Genomic DNA, 15542 nt, shown 5'->3' with positions numbered 1-15542 from the left:
TTCCGCGGGATGAGAATAAAAAAACATAATTATTACCACGGCAGGGATTGTCCCTTGTTGCCATGGGATAAGCATGCTTTGTTGATAATATGGTGGTACATTGAATGGATATACCCATCATCATTTGAAATTACTAAGAATAACACACATGTGTTATATCTAAACCGTTCATTTGTTTTGTAACCTTATTTTATGGCATGGGCCTAAAAATGAGGTAGATCCAAAACTTATGTGGCCCCAAAGAAGTTGTCAACGGTAAATATTCAATCCCCGTTGCTTTCTATGGTGGGGTCCACTTGAGCTTTAGATTTACCTGATTTTTTCGCCCATGCTCTAAAATAATCTTGAAAAATGGGTGGACGGTGTGGATATAGCCCACACATCATAGTGGGACCTACACAACTTGCTAACATTAAGTGAAATTGGCACAAGACCCAATGCAATTCCATCTAATCTAATTCCAAGCTTTTCCCTTCTTCCTTAACATCGAGTGGAATTGGCACGGACCAGATGAATCCCATCCCACCTAATCCCACTGCCCAAACACGCCCTTGGACTTGTTTGGGAGCGTGGATTTGGAATCCCCTTGATTTGGAAACCTTTGGATTTGAAACCCCTTAATTTGAAATCATCCTATTGTGTAGTTATGCATGGTATATTTATAGGAGTTTGAATTTAATTACTAAATCAACTTTAATATCTCTAATTAGTGACGTATTTAATGTTTGATTCAATGGTTGTAATAAGCCCGCTAAAATATATGCTTTGCCCTAAAATGATGAAATTTCAAGTCTCAGATGGGCCAGAAGTATAAGATCATGCTCAAGTGACTAACCAATGATTTTTAACCATTGATTTACATGGACAATGTTTGGACGATGTTAATCATCATATTAAAGTAATTATAGTGATGCAATTGGCAATTTAATTGTTTAGAGATATCATTAGTGGGCCATGTGCCCAATAGAATAATAGTACAGTGGATTTCAGATGTAATCCAAGCTCTTACCATGGATTTCAAACCCATATTAGAGAGGATTTGAAACCCCTATTTACTTTATGGTGCTGAACAAAATCCCCTTAAATCCTCCTAAATCTATGGTGCCAAACGACCCCTTAGAAAGAACCATAATACCATAGAGCCACAGGACACGTGGCAGTGTGATATATCAATTGGGTGGGCCTATATGCAGGCCCTTGCATGGATAGTCAAAGTCTCCAAATTTTTTCTCATTAGACAATCCTACCATCTAATGTGTGGCCACTAACGCAAAGGTGGGAAATGAAAATAGTTGATGGTCTAAATGCCTAGTGAGGTAAACTGTTCAAAAAGTAACAGATAGGATATCTCAATATCTTTATTTTTAAAGCATGTCATCTATCTTAGTGCCAATATATGGGTGGAGTTGATTGCTCTCCTGGCTCTATCATATAATAAGGCAGAAAACCATTCAATAAAATGCCATTAGGTGCATAGCACTTAAAAAAAGTAATGTGTGGCCAACCCAACCCTCTGGAGCTGCATCCCTACTCTTAATTATTGTTTGGTTGAAAGTATTATGTCTATTGATGTTTGCATTGGGATTGCAAATGGGCCCTGGACAACCACATGAATGGGTTAAACTGATTTTATGAGGAATTGATCAGCTTGGGTGTTGGCATTGACAACATTGAGTGCTGCGTCTAAGCTATAAACCCTACTAAATTCTCAAGTTAGTGATGAAATGTGGGCTTTGTGTTCATGATCTTGGCTGTCCCCCACGCTTTGAACTTTCTTTGCTTTAAAGACCACTATTCAAATTACTAGTATTGTCACAGCCGATATGTGTATTTCACTATCTTTTCATACACGGAAAGGCCTACTAATAAATGCAATCCCCAATTACTCATCACCATCTCTATGGGTGGCAATGGGTCTGGCTAGGACTCGGCAGGGGTTACCTCTGGTCTAGTTAAGCCTAGATCATTGAAAAATGACCCACGAGCCGATAGGTATCAAGTTTCTGTAAATCTTATGTGTATGCCGAATGAGAACCACTGATAAGAATCTCTAAATCATTCGTTCTTTTTCTAACAGTGGCTTACTGGATGACTGGACTGGGGCAAATGTCCAGGCTACGCCGCTCACCATTTGCCTTACAGTGGGCCTGGATTTTAAGCCCAGGCCCGGACCTTTGCCCAATTTTGGGGCCCTGGGCCCCAGTGTTTCAAGGCTGGACCACCAGGATCAGGCTTTATATCTAAATAGTAGGCCCATGGTCCATGCACTGAACATCTTTTCGCTAGCATTATTGTGACATGTGTCCAACAAGAGAAGTAGAAGAACGGTCAAGATTTATCTAAAAAACACTCCGCCTTAGGGTGTATTTCAGGAGATTTTGTGTAAAGGGTCCTTGCACGCTGGGAAGAATAGCCTGCATTACCAGTAGCTCCATTTGTCATGATTTAAAACCTTGTTATTGTACAAATGATGTCTTACTCTTATAGTATTCCTTGCACGTGAAAAGGAATAGGTGGTTTCACGGAGTATGATTTGAAAATGAAGAACGTTGATCTACTGCCCATTGTGGTTAGGCCTATAGTTGTAAAACTCAGTGACTTGACTTCAAACTTGCCTGAGTCAACTCAGCTTGATCGGAAATGGAGCTGAGTCACTGTAAACTTGTTTAGGATCTCGACTCTGTTCAAACTTTGGGTTGATGGGTTGAGGTGGCTTGCCTACTTGGTCGACTCAACACCCACAACCTAAACCAAGCTAGCAAACAACATCAGCCAGCTGACCATGCACTAATTTCATGTTTTAAATTGCATATTTTTATATTCATACCATTCTAAGTGTCCATTGTTAGTGTAATTAATTTCCCTATTTAATTATCAAATATCAACTCAGGTTGAATTGAGTCTTTACCTACTAATAACAATCAAACCTGACCTAACTTCAAAACTTATGAGCACGCTAGTGCATTTTACTAATAGGCTTGTCAACCAGCTGACAAACGCCCGCACTAGAGGATTTTAGTAATAAGCTTTGAAGCTAACAAGCAATGGCTGCTTCAAAACCGTTATAAGCGTATGCATCAAAGCGACTATATATATATATATATATATATATATATATATATATATATATAATATTATTAATACTTTAGTGCATTTGTATATAGAGTCAACTCGAGCTGGTTGGGCATCAGTACTTTTTTTAGATTTGGTTGGCCATATAATAATTATCTCCAAAATTCAAAAATCAACATATGCTTCTCCTTTTTAGCTAGACATGGACTATACCTCATGATTAGATCTCTTCTTGCCCATCTATTGGGAGGACAAAAAATTCAAGGCTGCTATAGTCATACGAAGTGTACTACTGTTCTTGGATGTTGCCACTCACAGCTGAATGCTATGAATGGTGTTCAATCACCACTGTTTCTATGAGCGAGAAGAGATCTAAAATGAGCTGGTCAAATGGATGGACGGCATGGATAAAACACTTACATCATGGTGGGCCCTACAGAGTTTTTCCAGCAGCAAACGGTACTGCGGTGTGCTGCATTATGCAATCCGAGTCCCATTAACAGATCCTCTTGACTCAACGCAAGACATTATAAGATCTTTTGCTTTTTCCAAGCCTACTCTTATTTTGGTCAAGAGATAGATAAATACACACATACTCTTGCATTGATAGGCATTTATAGTGACTATTATGAAGCCCACATAGGGTTGGAAATGGACCAGACACAACCAACCTGTTCTCCGGGCCTATTCCCTACAGACAGGATTAGACACATCCCACCTGTTTTCCGGGCCCGATCCCCTATGGACAGGATCGGGACCGAATTTAGGCCCGTGGGTTGAACCGTAGCTTAAATGTGCCAGTCTAAGGCTCAACTGACGGGATTTTATGAACATGGTCCAGTCCATTTGTGTCGAATTGGATGGCCCAATCCACGGGTGGTCAGGGCCCAATAAATAGTCCAGTTTACTGACCGGCTGACCCGGCCCATATCCTCTATAGGCTCAAAAGATGAGCGGCTTCATATGGCACGTGCACGGGGCCTTTACCAAATAGTAAAACTTTCTGGTAGAGTGTGATGGATGATACACAGGCACCTAGAAATTGCATATGTGGCACAACTAAGTCAAATGAAACTGTCCAAACTATGGTTCCCTGTTTAGATGTATTGTTAACAGAATAATTACTTCCTTTTTAATAATCAGAGTATCTGATTGTTGCACACTTATTCAACGGTTAAAAATGTAAAATATCCACCGGTCATATTTCATAAAACAAGCGTCCACGATTCAAAATATATGATTTTTCAACCAATCTGATTTTGGGAATGTTACTTGGAGTAAGTGGTATCCACAAGTTAGGCGGTTTAGCTTGAGTCAGTCGATTCCAGACGTTCATTTTCGGAGCGCCTGCGTATTAAGCGTCGCAGCTGTCAGAGTATCATACTCAAATGACACAGGAACCCTTCCAACTGCTAACCTCACATTTTCAAAGACCACCTCTTTGAATGAAGAAAGCGAGGGATTTGCTACTTAAAACCCTCACTAGTGTCGCTAAACCCTACCTCCCTGTCTCTCCTATCTCTACCCCCAATTCAATTTCTCTCTTCCAATCTCCTGAGCAGATGGATTCTTCTCGGGAGCGTTACAGATACAGTCCTACCCTCCGATGGAATCCCCACGTCGAGGAGTACTTCATCAAGGCCTACGGATCCGACCATTTCGCTCGTATCTCCCATGCCCTAACGTACGCAATCTCTCCCTCTTCAGTACCTCTCTATCTCTGTTTGAGTGCTTGGACACGTGGACGGTCCGATCATCTGTTCGAGTTGTCCATCCAGTGGGCCTTAACCTGGAGGGTCGCCTGTAGCTCCGGAACCGCTCTGATCGGCGATTGTAACCATCTGACGGACCGCCTGTCAATTCACGGTCATAAAGGAAAGCTGGAATGGCCTATGTCAACCATCCATTCAGATGCTTAGCATTGCGGGACCGGTGCTAGTTTTGCATGGTGGTCCCTTGGCAATAAGGGCTACCAAACAGACGGTTCAGATTAATGATTGGATTGTCCGTGTGCCCTGAGTTAAGTTGTAAAAGAAGCATTTGGGATGGCAAAAAAAACTAAAAAAATGAAGCCGATCAGCAGAACAGATTCGGCTTTGGTCAATTTCTTTTTTACTTCTAATTTTTTATCTTGTCAAAATTTCGATGAAATTTGGTAATGCAGTAGAAACATGTGGAAACCTTGGGAGGAAATGCGGTCTGAGGAATTATTTCTCAATTTTGTTTATTTGACTTGCCTGATTGGGTTTTTCTGTAGTCTTGTCGTTTTTGTTGTAAAAATTGCATGAAGGCAAATTGAGAATTGTGGGAGATAATCGATAGTTGGAATCTCAGGGCTCCTTTGGATACCTCTAAATTTTGTTAGTGATAAATAATTTGCAGGCAATGATTTATAGTTGTAAATCATTTACAGCCTGTCTTGTTTGGCTTTAAGCTGTAATCTATTTGTGTTTGGATAGCTTGTAAATTATTTATATCCTGTAATTGGGTATTCACACTTGACAGAGCTTGGATATATAAATCCTTATGAAATATCCAAATGACATATAAGAGCTTCATTAAGATGGATCATTGGGTTGAGCCTATATTAATAAAGCTTATGGCTGATCATTCTCTTAAACCAAGCATTAGGTGAGCCATAGAAGTGGGCCCACGAATTCAAATTCCCTTTTATGAGGACAAAAAATTGAATATAAATAGTTAACCATAAACACATCAAGAAAAACATAGTTAACCATATTTCTTCAATAATCCAAATACAAAACAACTCTAGGAAAGAACATTTAGAAAAAATCTGTGACGAAATGTTCTTCTTCAGCCATAAATAAAACAACTCTAGAAAACAACATTTAGAAAAAAATCTGTAATAAAATGTTCTTCTTCAGCCATAAATGTTTAAGCTCAGGGTCAATACCTGGCTAAATTTGGTCGCCTTGCAATATAGCTAAAGGCTTTCCACATCATATTGTCCTTGATGTTTGTAAGATTTTTCAACTCCTCCCACACCTTTAGAAAGAAATCCATTTTCCTTTGGCCATATTTCTCGATCGTGTCTTAGAGGCGGTCTAATCTTTGCATCACACCCTCTTGGGGAGTTGTTTTTTTTTTTTCTTCTTCTGTCTTGGAGCTGACGTTCTCATATTTAGTGGAGCACTTCCTCTGACTTATTCAGCCTGTGGATATGTCTTTTCCAAGAAGTCATCGCCCAATAGTGTATATAATCCTAATCCTCCAACGGCTGACAAGGATATTAGAATATCATCTATTGGGTGATGTGGAGTCTCTTCTACAAGTTCAAAGGCAGTGTTTGCATTGCTTCCTGTCGCATTGTCCTCTTTGTATATCATCACCATATCATGGTAAGGTTTTGGCTTGTTTTATTGAGCCAACCTCGGGGTATAACTATAGAAAGAAATAGGTCATGTATTAAATTCTCTTTACAATGAAGTTTGTTCTAGGAATACAAATAAATGTGAAGGATGAGATTCCGTTTTTAACTAACCTTGATGAATTCTTTCAAAAACTTCTTCATCTGTAGTTGCATACTTATGATCCTCATCCATATTTGAATACACTTTTATTCAATGCTTCCTTTGTTAGATTGAATTTTTTGCACAAAAATTGGAGAGAGTTTCTGTAATTGTTCGCATCCACAAAGATGTGGAACCCCTTAACCACTCTGCCTTCGCTATTTCTTTCATTGTAGTAGCCTTTAAACCATGATCGTTCTTGACCTCTAGGTTTACTTGCTCAATCAAGATATCAATCATGCACTTGTTCATAAATGTAGCTCAAGTGATGAATATTTTTTTTTAAAAAAAATAAAATCTAATCCAATCAGGACATGGGCCCCCTAAAAAATGGTCCAATTAGGATGTGGGCCCACCATGATGTGTGGGTTTTTTTAAAAGGTGGTTTTATCCAATGATTACACAGTGGGCATTAATATCACCACCAAGGCTCAAGTGGAGCACACAGTGGGCATTATCCCTCCATCTAGGTCTATGTGACCTTTTGAACAGGTTGGATGGCAAATTAACATCACAGTGGGCCCCAGGAAAGTTTCAACAGTCGGTGTTAGTATCACCATTGCTTCCTGTGGTGTGGTCCATTCGAGCCTTGGATTTGCCTCATTTTTTGATCATGCCTTAAAATGATCGATCAAAAATGGATGGATAGCTTGGATAAAGGCCATACATCAAAGTGGGTCGCACAAAGCCTTTGCCTAGATCAAGTCCGTCCATGTAGGGGCAGGACGCAATCCGTGTCCATCGCTTGCTCCCAACGAAGAAAAAGAAGAAGGAAAAAGCCTACCTCCTGGGTCGATGGAGAAATTGATAGAGAGTGAACTTTAGGAGAGATTGTGCAGTTGGTGGATAGAGATTGCCAAAAGCTTAGGTGTAAGACCTGATCTCTTCTGTACCCTTTTCTGCGCATGTGCATGATATTCGGTACCCCTAGTAGGCCCCGAACTGCCCGTGTGCAGTACGCACCCAAGTGACCGGAGCCCCAAGACCCTTGCCATATCGACCGCCCTGTTGCTGCGGTCGAGGAGGTACACTCGCATGTTTGTGCGGCACATTGTTGGCGAGATACGGCGCAAAGAATCCAATATCATTCACGGGCACACGATGTCTCATATTTCGTGTCCACGCATGCATGCCACGTACACTACTCACACATGTACCACATCCCATATGTGTGAGAAAATCTCTACCCATGCCCATGACATCACCTCCAATGCATCTCTCTCTCTCTCATGACATCATCCTATGTATTAAAAGTCAAAGCAACCTCTCCTCTCTCCATACCACTACATCTGCACAACATCATCAAACAATACCTCTCATGCTCATCATAATCCATCATTAAGCCCTAATCATAGATTAGATGTACTAATCCTAACCTAAACCCAGCCATGGTCAACCCAACCCTCATGGCCTCATCCTTGGTTAAGTATCTACAAATCCAAATCCCCATCCCTTGGCTATCTTCACTCATTTCCACTCTAAGTGAGACACACACACACACACACAGAGAGAGAGAGAGAGAGAGAGAGAGAGAGAGAGAGAGAGAGAGAGAGAGAAATTATTTGTGGGCCATGCCCGTATGAAGGACTGTGGTTGCATCAGGTTGGTTTTAGGTCTTAGACTTTTGCCACTTCTTTTCTCATGAATCCAAATAACTTGATAGCCAACTCCATTTAGTCTCGATAATGCTTAGATGATAATGATTTTGTGAGGCCATGCAAAATTTTGGTTATCTAGACCATTGTTACGATGGGTCCCATCAAGAACGTGTCACTCCCCTAATATCATCCCATTCGAAGTGCCTAGCTAGAAAGATGATTGAAATTATTTCCCATTGAACTTGAAATTTAGTTAAATACAAGTGTTATAGAATAAGGTTCTTGTACAAGTGCATGTAAAAATTGCACCAGACTGCTACTAACTTTTGAAAATGGTGGTCATTCATACTCCTCGCATGTTGTACTGATGCATGGCTATCCAGACCATCTAAATTGTGAGTCCTATTGCTGATTCAACACCTCTCTACAATCATGTTGATCAAGCTAAAAGTACTTGATCAAGCAATCCCACCTATCCAAATGTTAGTTATAAAATGGATGGTTGAAAGCAAAATAGTGAGTGGCTCAAATTTAAAGGCAAAATAGTGGTCACCCACGCTTCTTGCATGTAGCACTGATGCCTATCCAAACCATCCAAATGTGGGTCCCATCATTAATGTATCACATCTCTAAAATCACGTTGCTCAAGCTAAAATTACATTGATCAAGCAATCCACTCGAGTGGAAATGAGTGAAAATAGCTAAGGGAGGGGGGGATTTGTAGAGACTTAACCAAGGATGGGGGTTCGGTTAATGTAACCATGGTTGGGGTTAGGTTAGGATTAGTGGATCTAATCCATGATTAGGGCTTAATGATGGATTAAGAGGAGCATGAGAGGTATGGCTTGATGATGTCATGTATATAAAGCGGTATGGAGAGAGTAGAGGTTGCTTTGACTTTTAACACGTGAGATGATGTCATGAGAAAGAGGCATGGGAGGCGATGTCATGGGCATAGGTGGAGATTCTCTCACTCATGTGGGCTATGATACATGTGTGAGTAGTGTGTATGACATGCATACGTGGATACGGAATATACGACACTGTGCACACTTGAATGACGTTGGATTCTTTGCGGCGTATCTCGTCAATGGCACGTCGCATGAACGTGTGAGTGGTACCTTTGTGATTATGGCGACGGGGCGATCGATATGGCAGGGGTCTTGGGAATCCAGTCACTCAAGTGCGCATTGTGCACGTGTAGTGCGGGGCCTGACAGAGGCATCGAACATTGGGCATACACGCGCGGAAAAAGGGTATGAAGGGACTGGGTCTCACACTAGGGTTTGTTGAAAGGGACAATTCTTACCAGAAAGGGGGCCAGAAGTGAGGCTGCCCTGCCGCAACAATGATCATCAGATGCCACGAGGGGGAGGGAGTGATGTTGGAGAAGGAGCTACAAATCTCCCTTTAGAATCAAAGTTCAAAATTATAGCTGTTAGGCTGTAAATGATTTGCAAGTAAATGAAATCACAACTTTTCAAAGGGATTTCATTTGCAACTAATGGTTGTAAATGATTTACAACCATTTTTCAGCATCCAAACATTGGCTGTAAATTATTTACCTATATTTCATTTACAGCTAGCCCAATTTACAGGCATCCAAATCACCCCTAATATGAACACGGGGCATTTTCTACTTACTATGTCCTCCCTACAAAAAAAGAAGAAGAAGACAGGTCATGAGTGAGAGGTCTGTTGATTTGGGCCATGTGGACCCATGATGTTGCTACAGCCCAAAATATCTCTGATTGGGGCTATGTTTTTCATTTGGTCAGTTCCTACAAATGGATGGTGGAAGCGAATATTGGCAGCTGTCGACATTCTACGCAAAAAATTCTAATCATTGTATACTTTGGATTCTTTGATGGGGTTCTTCAGATGAATGGTTAGGAAAAAGTCTTGTTTCAAGTGTCCTTTTTTTCGTTTAGTTGGTTTTTTTTTGGGTTGTAGCAGACAATAAGCAGCTTGTACCCACTGCCCAATACACTTGTTAGGTTCTCCCCTACATTAAATACCTCCACTTGAATAATATTCAAGTACCTTTTTAGGGGTGATTTGATTATTTGGTATTTTCTGAAAGGAAGTTGTTTCTTCCAATTTTATTTTTTTTTTGTTATTTTCTGATCCCCTGATGTGAATTGGTCTGTCAACTGGTACTCGGACCCACGGGTACCCAATAGGCCCAACCTATTCCAACGGGTACAGGTCCAATTTCTCAGACCTTTCTAGTAATCGGGTCAGGTTTGGGTCTGCCAATTTGGACTCGGCTAAAAAGTGGTTCCCATCGGGTCCACCATCTTGGATCTAGTTAAAATTGGGTCCCATTGAGTCTGAGTTGGGTCTAATTAATTTCAATAGCTATATTAGATGTTAAATATGTATTGATTATTCTAGCAACAGAATTAGGTTTGCTAAAACACACATGTAAGACAGCCTGTTTATGCCATGCATGTGCCAAGTGCAACATATGCATGTATCTTTCAAAAAAAAAAAGTGTGACATGTGCAAGTATCTTTCAAAAAATTAAAAAAGTACAACATGTGCATGTGAATGTATCCACCCATTTAAGTGGGCCCAACCATGTAAATGCCCTCATTTGAGGTGGACCCGCTGAACCCAAATAGAAACCAAGGTCCAAAGACCTGAAAAGAACCCAAGCCCGATCGGATCCAGGTCCAAAAAAATGAGGATCCAGCAAGACCAGAACCTGATTAGCTTGGGTCTGGGAACTCTAGGACTAGGCCTGAACCCCGCACATTGACAGCCCTGGATATGAAATAGGCCATTCATAAAACTGGCGGTATGTCTGTATACCTTAACACATTTTGAACTGTGCGATGTTGAAATCATCGATTTGTTCCTTCTCTTTCTTATCATCTTCACTTTCTTTGATTGTTTGTTTTGGTTAGGTGTCCCTCTTGCTACTCTTGTATTCGTGTGAATACCCTTAAGTCCACGAGCGATGCTGTTATTGAGAAGCTAATGGCCATTCTACAGGAAACAAGGATTGCAAGTAGTTCTAATTGCATAAGCGTAAGTGAAAGTAATGCGACTGCTGAAGTTGGTACAGGCAAGAAGCTTGGAAGCTTTTGCAAAGAACCTAATGTCAATCCACTTTCGGATTTTGATGGTAGGGTGCCCACGGAATTGTTTGGAGGTGGAGATAATCCAATGCCAGGATTACAAAGTCCTTCAATTCATAAGTGCCAAGTACCAGGCTTAGACTACGTCGTGTTTGTTAAAGGTTCAGGTCCACACATGATTGAATATAATGATTCACCTAATCAACCTCTAAAAGAGGTAATTGTGAGCCGCAAATGTGCTGAAGCTGTTCTTCGAGGGGCTCAGGTATGCAAATATGCATGCTTTATCTTGTGCTCTGTCATGTCTTTCATATTGTCATGTCTAATCACCTAAATTATTTGTTTGCTGATAAAATAAAATATGTGATTGCTGTCTAGGACTCTAGGCAGATCGCTGGATAATATACTGATTTATATTGGTTAAACTGTTGCCTATCCAAGAATCCTTTGCCTGAGCTACCAAATTAGTTATTCTGCAACAGTGGATCCCCACCTAATGCATGGGAGTGTCCTATTGCGTTGGCCTGTGAGAGTGGAGAGCCTGCAGACCAAGCAATTTAGTATTTTGTAGATTACCGTTCCTCTCCTCCTAATGCAGGAAGACTTGAAACTTCCACTCGTCCTTGATTGGTTATACATATAGACTAAATGCTGAACTCTGACATAAACTAAACTTAAACGTACTTTATTCTTACATAATTTGTATATTGCAGGTCTGAATTCTGTCAGAGATGCAAGGGCCTGTTTGATTTGGTTAATTACCTGTAAATGCAATGTAAATGGGTCATTATTACCTTTTATAGTCGGTGTTTTTTTTTTTTTAATTACTGCCTCGAAAATTGTGATAATTTTAATTGAATTTTATGTGTTTGTACACACAAAAACATGGGGCCCACCGTGATGAATATGTTATATCCATGCCATCCATCCGTTCCACAAGCCCATTTGAGGGCATGTATCCAAAAATGAGGCAAATCTACAACTCAAATGGACCACAACACATGAAACAGTGGTTATAATGGAGCTCAACCGTTGAAAGTTAATGCCTTTCTAGGGCCCACACTAATGTTTATTTGTCATCCAACCTGTTCATAAGATTATACAGACAGGATAAAGGAAAAATAAAAAATCAGCTTGATCCAAAATTTCTGTGGCCCCCAAGCAATTTTAATGGTAAGAGTTCAATTCCCACTTTTTAGTCTGGTGTGGTTCACTTGAGCTTTAGATCTGCCTCATTTTTGGCTCATGCCCTACAATGAGCTGGCAGAATGGATATGATCCATACATTATGGTGGGCCTCATAGTTTTTGCACCCCAAATTTCTTTCCCGTCTGTTTTGCACCAAAACTTTTAACCAGTCACGGTTAACTTTGGGACGAGAAGGAAATAGCAGTGTAAATTATGATGACTATTTACATTGTAAAATAGAAATCAAACAGGCCCTAAATGTACTTTAGCCATATATAGTATGTATATTGTGTTCCTTGGAATGAAAGTATTCTTTTGTTTGGTATGGATAGTATGGGTTATGTTGTTATATCCTCTTTTTTGTGGATACTCGATTATTCTGTTGAACGTTTGTTTGTCTTAGTGCTGTAATGCAATTGTTTGTTTGTTTGTTTCATCTTTCAAAAAATAAAAAATAAAAAATGCAATTTCTTGTTTAATTTGATGTGCGGCCAGATTTGATTTTTTTTTTTGTCGCTGAAGATCTCTTAGCTGGAGGGCATTCATTCCCTTTGTGGAACTTTTTCCCATTGATGGATCTCTAACTGGAATAATGAAATCTAATTTATCTACTTGATTTTATATTTAGGGCTTATGAAGGGATTCTGATAAGTTGTTTCTTCATACTATTGCGATGTTCCATCTGCAGATATTTGTTCCTGGTGTATTGGCCTGCAGTGCACATGTTGAAAAGGGGGACATGGTGGCAGTTTCAGTTGCTGTCGAGCAACCTGGTCTTGATGGTGGATGGGGAGTTGGTATAACACGTGGAACTGTTCTCCAAGGATTGCAAACAGGCAAGCAGTTTGAATTTTGATTAATAATTACATGTAAAACTAACATAAAGATGGAGTAGATCTCAGACCATTTTGTAGTTCAGCCTTCATTATTCAGCAATCTTCTTTCATGGTATAGCATTGACTTGGGCCTGCACCAATAGTGGTGGACAATGTCCATATTGAGAAGAAGGAACAAGTTTGTGATGCCATTGTCGACTTCTTCACAAAGCTACTTGAAAGATCAATGAAACTGCCTAGCCCTTGATTATCTCCACTTTGATAGCATCACAGAAGATTCTGCTGGTTGGCTAGAGAGGCCTATTTCTGACGAGGAAATTAAGTGGTGGATAGTTTGGGTAAAGAGGAGAGGCCCGTGCTTGATGGTTTTCCTCTAGCTTTTTTCCATATTTTTTAGAGCATGCTTAAAGAAGATATGACAACATTCACAAAGGAATTCTTTTAGGGTTACTTTCTCCGGAATTGGGAACCTCGTTTATTTTGTTGATTCCTAAGTTATAAGGGTCAGAGGGGTTAAAGGATTTCAAACCTGTTAGTTTGATAGGGGGCCTGTACAAAATTTAGTCCAAGATTCTTGACCCTTATAGCTCATGAATGCATTGACTCACGATTCAAGGCTAAGGAACGCAGAATCGTTTGTAAGATGGACATCGAGAAAGCATGTGTCCACGTTGACTGGAAGTTCTTAGACTACATGCTGGGCAGATTGTGGTGTAAGGAAAATTGAAAAGGATGGGTTTAGATTTGTGTTCGTTCCCCCTCTTTTTTGGTGCTTGTGAATGGCTCCCCAAAACTCGAAAAAAAAAAACCCTCAAGGGGGCTTAGGCTAGGAGACCCTCTCTCTCCATATCTTTTCTTGGTTAACGGGGAAGCTTTTAGCCAGATGCTTGCCAAAGCCCAAGAGATCGGGCTTTTCAGGGGCTTTGGGGTGGATTAAATGGGGGATCGGGTTTCTCATCTCCAGTTCGTTGACGACACCATCATTTTTTGTGAAGTTGATCCTCTTTTGATCGAAGACTCACAGAAAATGGTTTTATGTTTCGAGGCAGTGTTTGGGCTCAAGATCAATGTGGGGAAGTGCAAAATGTTGGATATACATTTATCTAAAGAAGAAACTTCATATTTGGCCTTTATTTTTGGATGTAGGGATGGTGCTTTTCCCTCTTACTATTTGGGGCTTCCTTTTTGTATTGGTAACCTGACTAAGCACCTTTGGGACAAGGTGATTGAGAGAATTGACAGCAAGCTTTCTAAGTGGAAGGGTCGGAATTTATCGCTTGGTGGTTGTATCACTCTCATCAATACTGCTTTTACTAATATGTTGTTGTACTTTTGTCCTTATTCAATTGCCCTCGATCCATTCTTGCTAGACTGGACAAGATGCGAAGGGATTTCCTTTGGGAAGGAGTGGAGGAAGGCATGAAATTCCACCTGTTGAAATAGGAGGTGTGCAAGGTGGGGTGGGCCTACAACATTTGGACGCTATGAACACTGCATTGCTTGAAAAATGGCTTTGGCAGTTTAGGTCGGAGGAAGGGAGATTTTGGCGTGAGATTGTCGTTTGAAAATGGCTCTCACTTGTGGAAATTTGTTTCTGCCATTAGAGTGGACTTTTGGCGATGCATCTCCTTCTCTATGGGCAATAGATCCAGAGTCAAATTTTGGAAAGATGTTTGGTACGGTGACTCTATACTCTTTATTCTTTACTCGAACTTGGCCAATCTTCTCCTCTAGCGGGTCTTTCGTCTTGTGGTTTCCCCCTTGTAGTAGAGCATTGTCAGACAACAAGATGGATGACTATGCCAATCTCTTGGGTCGATTGCAACATCTTTGACATTCCGGCGAGTCATACTCCTTGGTGTGGAAGGATCATAGCTATAGGCGTTTCTCAGTGAAGTCTTTCTATAAGCTTCTCACGAGGGATGATTCAGCTAACCAAGAAGAGTTTGCCTATCACTTCTGATTCTATGAGGTGCTTCTAAAGGTCACAACATTCACTTGGTTAGTGGGCAAAAAAAGGGTTTTGACGATAGTCCATGATTATCCCAAACATGTGTAGCTTGTGCAAAAAGGATTCATAGTCTGTCAATCACTCGTTCTTCTACACTTTTTCATCTACAGTTTTGGATATTTTCCTCAGGAAATTCAGGGAAGCCTGGGTAATGCCGGGACCAGTTAGAGATCTTTTGTGGGCTTGCATGGGGGGTTACAAAGGGAAGATAGATTGTCAAA

The 15542-nt window shown here is 40.5% G+C and overlaps 1 protein-coding gene across 7 annotated transcripts in view; it reads left to right on the top strand.

Annotated features, from left to right (window-relative positions):
* The first annotated feature begins 4486 nt into the window (after nt 1-4486).
* The window catches only part of LOC131240838 (rRNA (cytosine-C(5))-methyltransferase NOP2C), a 29046-nt gene continuing 17990 nt past the window's right edge, over nt 4487-15542 (top strand). For 2 of the 7 annotated variants that reach the window (XM_058239333.1, XM_058239332.1), the window contains exons 1-3: nt 4490-4756; nt 11113-11551; nt 13163-13310. In XM_058239333.1, coding sequence (XP_058095316.1) covers nt 4518-4756; nt 11113-11551; nt 13163-13310 — 826 coding nt within the window. In that variant the 5' untranslated portion in view covers nt 4490-4517. Of the gene's footprint in view, nt 4757-11112; nt 11552-13162; nt 13311-15542 lie in introns of all 7 variants that reach the window. The other 5 variants (XR_009168876.1, XR_009168875.1, XR_009168873.1 and 2 more) reach the window with 5 other exon arrangements.

The sequence above is a fragment of the Magnolia sinica genome, chromosome 3 (genome assembly GCF_029962835.1).
Source record: "Magnolia sinica isolate HGM2019 chromosome 3, MsV1, whole genome shotgun sequence".
In the NCBI taxonomy this organism is placed as follows: domain Eukaryota; kingdom Viridiplantae; phylum Streptophyta; class Magnoliopsida; order Magnoliales; family Magnoliaceae; genus Magnolia; species Magnolia sinica.
Note: the sequence above shows the minus strand (reverse complement) of the source record. Positions and strands in the feature narration are given on the sequence as shown.